The following is a 14088-nucleotide window of genomic DNA, read 5'->3' as shown; positions in this document are numbered from 1 at the left end:
CAAGACAAATACCCAGCCCTCCACCCCCGGCCCACCCTGCTTCAATGGTCTTTCTGGTAACCCACCCATTATCCCCTTACAGGAAGTTAACGGCTCAGAATAGATCCTCCTATAGAGTTTATCACCACTAAGATTGTTTAGAATAGAGATCTAGAGAAGCTAACAAGCAGGATTCTTTCTCGGTGAGGTTAATGAGTATCCCTATAATGGCAGTAGACTTCCAGCAGACACCACAACAAAGCACCGTCAATTGCTGAAAGCTAAAAAATAGATATTATTTTCAATAGTATTCCATTTTCTATTGGAAAAGTCTTTAAATTACATTAAATAAGTCTCTTTCCCCCCAAAGAAACAGTCTAGCTTTTATTACGATGCCTGTAAAAAGTAGCTAACAGCAAGCACACAAGGATCATTTAACAGCACAGTGCAAATGATTTTTGAATCCATTCATCCCCAGGACCAACTGATAAACTGTGCCACTCTGATTATATATAGCAGCACTGAATATATACATATACATATATATTCAATGCCTGGTTGGAATAACCAAGCAAAAGGTGACACATTCACAACTTAACATTTAGGTGATGATCACAGGTTTATGAGGGTAGATCAGTCCAACAGAACAGTAACAACAAATGGGACAAGTGAGATACTGACATTTCCCTAGCCCTATGCCACAAGATTTTTGACCCATACTGCAACAGTGCAAATAGAACATGTGACATAGTATGCAGACAAGGCAGAAAAGTCATACTTTAGAAAAGGCTATTTATCAGTAAATATTTCAAGTTAACTTCTCCCCCAGTGATAGTAAACAGCTGATTTAAGCATTTATTTTTAACTAGTACTAAAAGAATGGAAATGCAAATTTTCAAAGTCAATGGTTTGTACAAGAAAAAAGTGATTCATACATTATTTTGTAAAAATCCATGAAATAGTTAACTGTAAACAGCTTCCTCTTTCCTATCCAAACACTGTTTCCATCTATGTACAAGAAAGTATACAAGGCTCCAACTGTCCCATGCCCAAATGTATCTCTAAAACAAAAACAAAAAAAAACAAAGCTTCTGTTTCCTGTGTTACTAACAAGGATTGTGGACACATTATTATACCCCTATTGCAGAGCTTTAAAAGCTCCAATCAGGCATACACTTAGAGCTAAGAATTGCTTTTCACACTGATAAACTTGTTAAGCAGCAGTAACACAACATGCTGCATTCTGTACTGCATAAATAAGCAATATGTACTTTATCTGCCAATTCTTTCTCATACTTTAAAATTATTTTGCATAGTTTTATGCACTATCAGCAATCACAAATGTGAAACACTTCCCCCCCCCACAAAAAACACAAAAAACCAGCTTTTCATTTCACAGAAAATGCTTCTCAAAAGCAAAATGGTCAGAATATAAACACACATACATATACTCGAATGCATTATGTGTTTATGTAAATCACAGCCACAATTCCAAACATTTGGGAGAGCCAGCATGGAGCATCTAATTTAGTACCAAGTTCATCAAATATTTATATACCTTACCGTATACTTATCTGGATCACAAACTGCTACTTATTCATTCAGTCTGTACTGAAATACTAACACAACTAATTATTTGTTCTTTTAAAAGTCAGACACACACTCAGGAAATAGACCTGATCATCACAGAAGACTATTTGAGTATCAGTGACTTGCAGCAAACTGTCTGCCCAGATGGGATAAAACTACACATAAATTTAACTATAATTTTTGAAGCCTTTACAACTAACAAATCACAAACCACTGAGAATTATAAAAGTAATTTCCAACAGGGTATACTTTCCCTAGACCTGCACTTTTACTGTTCTTTTTCTAAACATACATAAGACAAGAGAAAAAAGCAACTGCCTTTATTTTTATGTTTGGGGAAATAAATCTACCTGTAGAAAATAGGAGAAAATAGGAAAAAAACAAAAACCCCGTAAGAAGGCGATAGTGGGAAATGTACCAGAAAACAGATAATCACATTAAATGTAAATGAGGTAAATTTTTGAAATGAAGATCCATTATGGAGAACCCCTCATACCAAATATTGTAGTTTTCCATTTCCTGGGCACTGGGGATGCTGAACTGCAGTTAGATGAGTATACCCTAAGGGGCTAATGTGCATAAAAGTCATAGGCAAGTTACAGCTGCCGCCAAGAGCAAAGTATACAATGCTTGATCCTTAGTAACTTCTGAGTTCTCTCTCTCATTTGTCAAACCACAGGACAATTAAATATACCCTGATAATACAGGCAAATAGTAAACTGGGTAGAGGTGTTTGATATTTAAAATAATGCAAATATTACTAACATTACCAAGCCACCCTCCACTAAACAAAAAAAAAATTAATTCTAAACAACAATGGAACAAAAACTGTCCACATTTTCACACAATTCCAACCTTACCTCAAAATATAAAGAAAAGTACATGGTTTTAGCTATTTTAAAATAAATAAAGAAAATCTTGTTTCCTTTGGCATCTTTAGAAAGTAACTAAATTACAGTTAAAGAAGGTGATTGTATAAAGAAATTTATACTTAGGCAAACAAAGGGGAAAAAACAGCAACTTGTGTTTAGTATGCAATAAAATCAACTACAAGAGTTTTACTACTGATTAGGAAAGCCTTACAAGTTTCTGGAAGAACCTTCACATCTTAACATTACAATATATTTAATAATGGTTCTTTTTATTGCTTCTAAGATTATTGAGAAGTCAAATGAAATTATGCTGAATTTACTGTTCAAAACTATTTTCCAAACACTTAACCATTATAATTTAGGATAAATAACACTTGAAGAAAGCAAAAACCTTTTATAATATGACTTTCCATATACAGCCTTACTTTAATTCATTCAGATTTCATTACATTTTTGTTATTTTTGCATTGGTCCTGAATATTTAATAAGAACTGTGTTTCTATGTATAGAACTGCCTACACAAATCCATTTCACCCTTCATAAAATGTTCACATTAGTGTTAGAGCTTGCAAAACTAATAATTTTCAAACTTTAAACTTGGAGTGAAGTGTAACTTTAATACGTATAGAAAGTCTGACTATGTACAAGAGAAGGTAAAGTTTTCAATTCTCATATTATCAGAAACATCATAAAGAAAGCTAGATTTATAACACACTTCTATTCCTATGTGCATCTGAAGTATGTACAGTAAAACACCAACACAGCTTTCATGTGTTAATAGGGGGAAGTGCAAGCAATCTCTATAAAGCCAAAATCAGGCTAAAAAACCTGCAAACAGTTGATTTCATCCTTGCAAGTTCTCAAAGAAAAATTCCATCAGTTTAAAAATCAAAAGACGTTAAATTCACTGAAAAATTAAGCTGGGTTCTTTTCATTTAATCTGGGAATACTGCAACATCAAGTATTTACTGTTTTTACAAAAAAAAAAAAAAAAAGAAACAAAATTGGCAGCTCCATTTTTACAGTATTTATATAGGAAAGTTTTAAGAGTGGAGAATTGTGACAAAACATTCCAAATGGATGACCTAAAATGGAGCAAGGGATACTGTCCTTCAGCACATTTCCCCACCAAATATAAAGAAATTTAGTATTAGAATATTAGCTGTGTGTGGAAAGAGGGGAAAAACAGATATGTTGTCCCAGTCTGTTGACAAGGACAAAAAGGCTCTGACTAGGTCACCATCTTCATTTCTGGATAAATCTCATATTGAAGAATTCTCAAATGCTTAAAATGGTGGTCTTTTCAGCTACCCATCCTAAGAAGTCAAGTACAAGCATGCAAGTAAATTCACAGGCACAGAGGATCCATGTTAAAAACAGTTAAGGTAGCTGTGATGCAACACCAACAATTTGAATGGCCCTGACACACTCAAAATATTATCTTAATTATTCAACGAAATCCTGAAGCAAACTCTTGCTAGTCTTGGTATACTGCTAAACACTAAAGTAGCATGTTTTTTCCATGGTTTTTAGCTTAGCTCAAAAGAATTTTTACACTATTAAGTAAGAAAAAAATTAAAGTATTTCCCCTTTTTAAATTTACACAGACGTTTAATTAGCTTTATTTACAGAGCAGGGATTTTTTTCAGTCTCCAATGGTGCCTAGATAACATCATTAGGCAAGAATGCCAGTTTAAAAGAAATCTATGCAGAATCCTAAAAATAACAGATGTTGATGCTCCTCCAAGAAGGGGCAAGCTTGACTATATCAGCATCTCTCTTTATGTTTCAGTTACTCAGAAGCAATTCTGTTGCAGTCTCTACATCCCATGATTTTGAAGACAAGGCCACTATTACCGCATTCTGTAGAAAAGAAAAGGGGACAAAATAAAATCTCAAGGAAATATTTTTAAAATACTGTATCACTCACTGTCTTTATATTAAAGAAACCACACCTTGTTTTTTCATTTTTAAGTTACCCTGCACTTGTAGTGCATTAAAAACTCTAAAACCAATGGCTAGAGCTTCTTTGGTGGCTCAGAAGTAAAGAATCCGCCTGCCAATGCAGAAGACACAGGTTTGATTCCTGGTCGGGGAAGATCCCACATGCAGTGAAGCAACTGAGCCCACATGCCACCATTACTGAACCTGCGCTCTACAACCCAGGAGTCACAACGACATGTGCCGCAACAAGAGAAGCCATCACAATAAGCAGCCCGCATGCCACAACTAGGGAGAGGCCCCAGTTAGCCATAACTAGAGCAAAAGCCCAAGCAACAGTGGAGACCCAGCACAGCCAAAAATAAGCAAATAAAATTATTTTTTAAAAGAAAAAATCAATGACTGGAACCAGCCAAAGTTAAAAAAAAAAATCACTAGTTTTAATAACAAAGTTTGCTTATCAAAATTAGATTTAGAGTACCACTGAACCACTTTTGTCAGCCAAGGATTTGCAACAATAATTTAACAAATAAATAAAAATCAACATGCCTGTATGTACTTACCCTATCAAAGCCCATAGCACATAGGTTTTCTATTTTTTTGGTGTACTCTGGACTAGAAACTGGTGCTCCAGCATACACATGTGCCCAAAGTCGAGCTGTCTGTTTGAACATTTCAGGATTTTGTTTGTACTATATGGAGGAAAAATTGTTTGATATGACAATGCAGTTATAGTATTCAAAACAGGAACTCATCTCTTAACTGCCTAAAAACCTGATTTTTCTAAATAAATATAGATTAGATTTTTTAAATGTGACTGATTCACTTTCCATAGCAAACTATGTCACTGAAGAAAAGACTGTTTAACGTGAACTTGTAATTCACAAGTTGCACTGATGAAAGAAAAACAAAGATATAATATTTATCAACTTTAATCTCCAATTTCGACAAAGTAGTAGAAAACTAACAATAAACGGAGTTATTAGAGATGCCTCTAATCATCGTGCAGCGGGAAACATTACACAGATAAACAGAATTACTAGCTTCAAAAATTAAGTGGACAGTAACTAATAAATGTGACCAATTTTTGTATTAATCACAGCTTGGGCTAGAATACAAACAGAGTTGGCTGTTTTGTTAAGAGTTGTATTACTATAGTGATTTAAGGAAACCCCATGTGCAGTCCTAACTTAAGCACATGTTTTAAGATGATTATGAACTCACGACAGAGCACTTTTTAAAATGTAAGATTCTTCATATGCATTGGAAGAGGTAAATTTATTCTCAAGTATTCTGAGAATACCATTACTTAATAAAGCAAATTATAAATTTAAAATATTAAATTCACTTTACTATTTCTTAAGATGTTTTATACACATTGCATATTTCTATACATTAAAATAATAAATCTAGTTTCTACCATTATTAACAAGGAAATAAGTGAGAAGACCCAACAGAGTCAAAAGAAAACTGAGTCCAATCTCAAGAGGCTCAGAACTCAACAGGAAATCAAAGCTGAGGCCCAAGCCACGCTTGTATCGAAACTGAAATCAATAGGACATATATAACATGTTAAACCATAATTCTAAGCACTCTACGGCAAAGAGTAGGACATATTAACAAGAATATACATAAAATAAGGAGTGAACAGTTTTTCAAAGGAAAGGAAGAAGTTTGCAAGAGGAAAAGTTTTCTTAGGCAGGAGGCATGACAGACTGGGTGAAATGACATGTAGGAATGATCATCTCGAATAGCATGAGTTTGAGCAACAGTAAGAATTTAGAACTGTGGTGTTGGAGAAGACTCTTGAGAGTCCCTTGGACTGCAAGGAGATCCAACCAGTCCATCCTAAAGGAGATCAGTCCTGGGATTTCTTTGGAAGGAATGATGCTAAAGCTGAAACTCCAATACTTTGGTCACCTGATGCAAAGAGCTGACTCTTTGGAAAAGACCCTGATCCTAGGAAAGACTGAGGGCAGGAGAAGGGGACAACAGAGGATGAGATGGTTGGATGGCATCATCGACTCGATGGACATGGGTTTGGGTGGACTCCGGGAGTTACTGATGGACAGGGAGGCCTGGCATGCTGCTGTTCATGGGGTCGCGAAGAGTCGGACATGACTGAGCGACTGAACTGAACTGAAGAATTTAGGAGATAGTTCAAATCATGGAGGAACTTTTCAAACTAAATAATTTGGATTTACCAAGCAGGTGACAGCAGAGGTATTAACAGGTTTTTAATAGTAAAATGAAACAGGATTTGAACTTTATAAAGCTAACTGCTATCAGTGTAGAAGGTAAAGAGAAGAGGCTGAGGTAGGAAATTCCATCAGAGCAGTCAAGTGAGAATTTTTAAATATGTGAACTAAAGCAGTTAGAGAAGTATTATGACAGAGATATTGAGATATGAGAGAAAAGGAGACACAGAGAAGTACTCCGTATCTGTGACTTGGATATATAAACAAGTTGTCTATAGAAGGATGGACAGGTTCACAGGGTTTAAGAGTCTGCCTGCAGTTATGGGAATGTTGTACTAAGGTACCCATGGGATATTCATACAGAGCTCTCTGGTTCCTAACAGGTTTTTGGGTTTAGGAGAAAGGTCAAGCCTGACTATTGTTATCAACATACAGGTGACAACATCAGCGTGGATATGATCATCCAAGTGAGAGTATAAAATAGAAAGTAAAAGAAAGGATGTAGTAAGAACTGAGGAAGTGTATTTAAAAGGGAGGAGAGGGAATTCCCTGGCAGCTCAATGATTAGGACTCCACATTTCCACTGCAGGGGCGAGGGTTCCATTCCTGGTTGGGGAGCTAAGATTTTAGAGGGCGGGCAACATGGCCAAAAAAAAAGGGGGCGAGGGAGTAATGGTAGGAACTAAGAGGGAACAACCACAACTACAAAGATAGGAAGAGAAGTCAAGAGATGAAAAAAACTTCTGGGTTTAAAAAAAAAACCCCTACAAGGCTCAATAAATCCTAATGGTTTAGAGTAGGAGCTGGCAACCTTTCTTAGAATTATTCAGGCTTTCAGACCATGTGGTCCCTGTCATAATTATTCAATTCTGCCACCTTCTGCTGTAAACAAATGGGGGTGTTCCAATAAAACGTTATTTACACACCAGTCTGGTTGTAATTTGCTAACCTCTGCCTTGGAAATCAAAGATCAGAACTGAAAAATATTTATTCCATTTGGCAACTACAAGGTCCTAGATAACTTTCACCATGCCACTTCAGTGCCACAGCTGGAGCTGATTAACAGTATCATCAGGGAAAGATCATCACTGAATTAAAAGACAAATGGACACACACATGAAGTAAACTGTTAATCATAGAATCAAGACAGTAGGCAGATAAATGGGTGTTCACTGTGTAATTCTTAAAAACGGCACAATATATTAGGAAAAAGCAACTGACTGTACTGGGTTTATTTAATACACCCAATTAAACTACCATGTTAAAAAAAACCACTAAATTAGGTTTTCCCTATTATATGTAATATAATAATCTCACAGCAAGAAAGGAAACCATTTCCAGATTTAGTTTCAATAGACATATGCTTATGTCCTAACATTGCAAACCACGAGGTAAGGAAGTCTTTCAAAAGGAACCATCTTACCTGATTCGCCACCACTGCATCTTGTGGGTCGTCCGGTTCTGCAGCTGCCAGCAGAGCTTGTAATGACAACAATACCGTGCGCAGAGTCATCGCTGCCGCCCTAAAATTCAAAACCGGAAGATACCCCAGTTGAAAACAGTTTGTATGACAAAGCAGATGTTTTCTGAATAAATATGGAAACTACTGGAGCTAAAAAAGACTTTTATCTCAATCATATAATTAAGTCTTAGAAATGTATAATTATATATCTGCCTACCATACATATATATTTTTAAAAACAATATATATATAATATACAAATATATATATTTTAAAACAAGTAAATCTTTCCATTTCTTAAGATAACTCAAATTGCCTTAGCTTCCCCCCTGCCCCCATTACTGTTGCCAATATTCTGGTCAGCTTTATCTACTGACTTAACTTTCTATCCATTTCTCTAGATATAAACTTAAAGGGACAAAGTAACATGTGAAACTTCCTTTCTGTGTAACTCTAAAAACAAGATACCATCAAGCAAATATCCTTTACTTTCAAGAAAGTATAAAATTACTTGGAGGGCATTATGCTTAAGTGATATGTCATACACAAAAAATATAATAACATTTAAATGTGTAATCTAAAAAATAAAACAAACTAGTGCCTATAACAAAAAAGTAAACACTAGTGGTTAGCAGTGGGAGAGAGGAGAAGGGAGGGGCAATATACGAGTAGGGATGTGATAGGGTTAGTTATTCAGTTGTGTCTGACTCTTTGTGACCCCATAAACTATGGCCCAGTAGGCTCCTCTGCCCATGGAATTCTCCAGGCAAGAATACTGGAATTAGTAGTCATACCCTTCTGCAGGGTATCTTCCTGACCCCAGGATTAAACCTGGGTCTCCTGCACTGCACAATACTTGATCATCTGAGCCACCAGGGAAGCCCAGGGATGTAAGAAGTACAAATTATTAAGTATAAAATAAGCTGCATGGATATATCGTACAACAAATTCCACGGACAGAGGAGCCTGGCAGGCTAAAGTCCATGGGGTTGCAAAGCATTGGGCACAACTAAGCACTCAACAGTAACATAGCCAATCTTTTATAACTACAAATGGAATACAACCTTTAAAACTTGAAAATCACTATACTGTACACCAGTAACTTAGCAACTACAATAAAAAATTTTAAATGAAGAATGAAGGAAAATAAATCATAACATTCTGAAAAAAGAAAGCATTTTGCTTAATAATCATGCTTCTAAATGTTTATAAAGCAAATATTTATCTAGGAAATGCTGCCTACCTAACTAGTAAGGATTCTGAGCATTTCTGTTAAAAAATTATTCGACCAGTTACTATAAAAATATTTATGAATACAACAGTGAAATAACATAATAGTGAACTATTTTAAATGTAGATTATTAAACAACATGTCCATTTTCACACGTTCAGTTCAATTGCTCAGTCGTGTCCGACTCTTTGAGACCCCATGAATCGCAGCACGCCAGGCCTCCCTGTCCATCACCAATTCCCAGAGTCTACCCAAATCCATGTCCATCGAGTCGGTGATGCCATCCAGCCATCTCATCCTCTGTCGTCCCCTTCTCCTCCTGCCCTGAATCCTTCCCAGCATTAGGGTCTTTTCCAATGAGTCAACTCTTTGCATGAGGTGGCCTAAGTATTGGAGTTTCAGCTTCAACATCAGTCCTCCCAAAGAACACCCAGGACTGATCTCCTTTAGGATGGACTGGTTGGATCTCCTTGCAGTCCAAGGGACTCTCAAGAGTCTTCTCCAACACCACAGTTCAAAAGCATCAATTCTTTGGCGCTCAGCTTTCTTCATAGTCCAACTCTCACATCCATACATGACTACTGGAAAAACCACTGCCTTGACTAGATGGACTTTGTTGGCAAAGTAATGTCTCTGCTTTTCAATATGCTATTTAGGTTGGTCATAACTTTCCTTCCAAGGAGTAAGCGTCTTTTTTTTTTGGAGTAAGCATCTTTTAATTTCATGGCTGCAATCACCATCTGCAGTGATTTTGGAGCCCCCAAAAATAAAGTTTGACACAGATAATTCCAAACCAGTCTTTTTCAACTGGGTTCCCCATTTTAATAAGAGAAGAGAGAAAATTAAGTATTGTCTCAATTTCCCTAAGAATGGTTATCTAAATAGTACCATCTCATGCTTAGGAAAGTTAATTTATTATCAGCAACAAATTTCTTGATGAACTGTGTCTCATACAGTTTCTTCAAACAGTAGCGTCAGTATCACCTGGGAACTTGTAAGAAATGAAAATTCTTAGCCTCATCCCAGATCTACTGAATAAGAACCTCTTGGGTGGTTTAACAGATATTCCAAGTGATTCTGATGTAAGTTAATTTCTGAGAAATACTGCTCCAGTGCATACAACTTAAAGCTAATTGAGAAAGGCTGTTCTAAACTGAAATAAAATCAGTGTCACAAACATAGGACTATATTTTATCTATTAGAGAAAAATTATAATACAAATATTTTTTTATTTTTTTTACAAATAATTTTTTATCTAAATGCTGTTGGAACTGTCATTTATATTAAACTCCATAAAATGCAAATTAATCTGTAGTGATAGCAGATAACTGGTTGCTGGGAGATGGGGGAGCAGGAAGTCTGGAAGAAGCAATTACAAAGGAACCCACTAGAAAACTCTGGAGTATGTTGACTGTGTTCACTATCTTGATTTGTGACAGTTTCATGGATGTATATGTGTCTAAACTTATCAAACTGTATATTTTTAATGTGTGTAATTTAAGGTCAATTAAACTTCAATAAAGTTTTTAAAAGTTGTGTTTTAAAAACCCCTACCTTGCCTTGTATCCTATATAAAAACAGAGAACTATGCTCAGTATCTTGTAATGATCTACAATGGAAAAGAATCAGAAAAAGAATATGTATGTACAACTGAATCACTTCACATGTGAAACTAACAACATGTTAACCATTCTTCAATTTTTGAAAAATCAGAAAAAAAAAAGAAAAAAATCAGTTCAAAATGGATCAAAGTCCTAAACCTAAAACTATTTTTGGCTACTGTGCCTGGCTGGGGATCAAACCCCACAGCCTGCAGTAAAAACAGTGAGTTCTGACTAGTGGACTGCCAGGGAATTCCCAAGACTAAAACTTCTTATAAAACTCTTCTAAGGTGAAACTAGGGTGAAAGCTCCATGACAGTGCAGCATGCCATGACTTCCAGCATATCAAAGGACAGGCAGAAGCACAGTTAACAGAGTAAAAAATAGAAAAATCGGCCCACAACTGTATCAAAATTAAGAACTCCTATGTAAAGAAAAAAAAGTTTTAATATAAATCTTCCTATGCAGTGAGTATAATCAATAGTGAAAGGCAACTCACACAATGGGGAGAAAATATTTACAAAATCACACATCTGACAAGGGAATTATATACAAGAACTATATATACAACTATGTAAGAATTATATATATGTATATATAAGAACTCCTACAACTTGTTAACAACAAAAAAAATAAACTTCACAGACTACCTTATACCCATTTGGCTGGCTTTATTAAAAAATAGAAAATAACATTTGTTGGCAAGGATGTGGAGCAATTGGAATCCTGTACACTGTTGGTGGGAATGCAAAGGGACAGTTTGTTCTGAAAACTGAAGGAAAATCTAGAGTTGTAACTGGGTTTAATTCTTAACAATCTCGATGAGAAAAGTCTTAAGTTTCCTGTATGCTTGAAAACTTTCATAATAAATGTTGGAGAGGTATTCATAAACCATTAAGAATTAATTGGTTTAAAAAGAAATTTAAATGCTAAGTTCTTAAAAGTTGAACACAAACTCAATGTAAACAACAATTTTTTCAAAATTAGTTGTAATACAAATAACATTAAAACAAAACTTATTCTTCTGGCCCTAAATACAATAGAAACTACAACATCTTTGATGGTATAAAGATATGTGTACATTTTTTGACTGCTCTACATGAAATTTTGAATCTAAACTTGGTAATGTGAAAAAAAAAGACAACTAAACATACAATCTTCAGTTTTCATTTATTTTTCTTTTCACAAAGTACTGATTAAATTCATACTACTAAAACTAAATAAATAAATTCATACTACTGATAACTTCAAGATTTTTAGCATACAATTTATAACATTAGCATAAATCTATTAAAAACAAATCCTAACAGCCAAGAAGGAGTATGAAATTTCAAAATCTGTTAGCTAATTTTAATCAGCGGATATGAGTGAGCTGAAACTCCAATACTTTGGTCACCTGATGCAAAGAACTGATTCACTGCAAAAGACCAGATGCTGGGAAAGATTGAAGGCAGAAGTAGGGGACGACAGAGGATGAGATGATTGAATGGCATCACTGACTCGATGGACATGAGTTTGAGCAAGCTTTGGGAATTGGTGATGGACAGGGAAGCCTGGTGTGCTGCAGTCCATGGGGTCGAAAAGAGTCAGACACACTGAGCAAATGAACTGATGACTGATGACTGAGTACTTTATAAACTATCTTCAGTAAATTAACTTTGCTCAGATCTCAAACTTGAATAAGCACAGTTAATATGGCTACTTAAATATTCATTTATATGGACTGCCGCTGCTGCTGCTGCTAAGACGCTTCAGTCCTGTCCGACTCTGTGTGACCCCCATAGACGACAGCCTACCAGGCTCCCCTGTCCCTGGGATTCTCCAGGCAGAACACTGGAGTGGGTTGGTATTTCCTTCTCCAATGCATGAAAGTGAAAAGTGAAAGTGAAGTCGCTCAGTCGTGGCGACTTGTCCCGACCTCATGGACTACAGCCTACCAGGCTCCTCCATCCATGGGATTTTCCAGGCAAGAGTACTGGAGTGGGTTGCCATTGCCTTCTTCATCATATGGACTAGGTGGGGCCTTTAATATGTACAATAAAAAGCACTGAATTGTTTGTATTATAGACTAACTTGTCTGTCAAGGATCTTTCAGAAGACCATCAATAAATAATCTATTTTCATTCAAACACTGAATGCCACCTAAAGAGCATCTACTTAAAGAGAATGGCAGTTTTTTTTGTTATAATTTTTTGTTAAGGTATACTAAGAGTAAACTGCCGGACAGCTAGATGAATTTTTATATATGTATATATTCATAGCAATCACCATCTAGATAAAAATATAGAGTACTTCCAGCACTCAAAAAGCCTCCCTCTTGACCCTCTTATTCACAACCCTTACCTATTCCCAATGCTGTCATAGTTTCTATCACCCAAAATTAGTTTTGACTCATCTTGAATTTCATAAAATGAAATCAGAGAGTATGTACTTCTTTGTGTCTAGCTTTTGTCACTGAACATGTCTATGAGAATCATTCATGTTATTGTGTCAACATGAACATGACTTTTTTTTCTTACTGCTATGTAGTGTTTCGGTGTACAATTAATCCATTATATAGCCATTCTCTTGCTTATAGACATTAGGGTTACTTGCAGTTTGAATAAATCTGCTATGAAATTCTTGAACAAGTCTTCTGGTGGCCATATGCACTCATTTCTCTCAGATTTCTCTGACATATAATACTGAGGAGTAGAACTGTTATGCCATATTGAAGGTATATGCTTTGGCAGGAACAGCTGGTTGAGTGTCTGAAACACATTATTACCAGCAACGCCTGAGGACCATTTACAAGTTGTGTAGTGGCATCATGGGCTTCTTTGGTGGCTCAGTCCATCAAGAATCCACCTGCAATGCAGGAGATCGTCTGCAGCACAGGAGACCTGGGTTCGATCCCTGGGTCTGGAAGTTCCTCTGGAGGAAATGGTAATTCACTCCAGTATTCTTGCCTGGAAAATCCCATGGACAGAGAAGCCAGGTGGACTAGAGAGTCCATGGGCTTGCAAAGAGTTAGATGTGACTTAGTGACTAAACCGCCACCACTACAGTGGTATCTACGTATGATTTTAATTTGCAATTCCCTGATGACTAATGGTGCTGAGCACAACTTATCAACCATCCAAATGTTCTCTGCCTGTTCATGTCTTTTGAAAGAGCAGTATCAATGAGTGCTATTTTTACGTGTTGTCATTTTCTTCCCCAGTAAACAGACACC

The 14088-nt window shown here is 36.0% G+C and overlaps 1 protein-coding gene across 1 annotated transcript in view; it reads right to left on the bottom strand.

The window, feature by feature from the left end:
• Positions 1-4038: 4038 nt before the first annotated feature.
• UBE2K (ubiquitin conjugating enzyme E2 K) overlaps positions 4039-14088 on the bottom strand; it is a 69665-nt gene continuing 59615 nt past the window's right edge. Inside the window, exons 5-7 of the mRNA XM_052642072.1 lie at positions 8004-8103; positions 4946-5074; positions 4039-4304 (exon numbers count right to left, since the gene is read on the bottom strand). Coding sequence (XP_052498032.1) covers positions 4230-4304; positions 4946-5074; positions 8004-8103 — 304 coding nt within the window. The 3' untranslated portion in view covers positions 4039-4229. The remainder of the gene's footprint in view (positions 4305-4945; positions 5075-8003; positions 8104-14088) is intronic.

This window comes from Budorcas taxicolor, chromosome 6 (assembly GCF_023091745.1).
Source record: "Budorcas taxicolor isolate Tak-1 chromosome 6, Takin1.1, whole genome shotgun sequence".
In the NCBI taxonomy this organism is placed as follows: domain Eukaryota; kingdom Metazoa; phylum Chordata; class Mammalia; order Artiodactyla; family Bovidae; genus Budorcas; species Budorcas taxicolor.
Note: the sequence above shows the minus strand (reverse complement) of the source record. Positions and strands in the feature narration are given on the sequence as shown.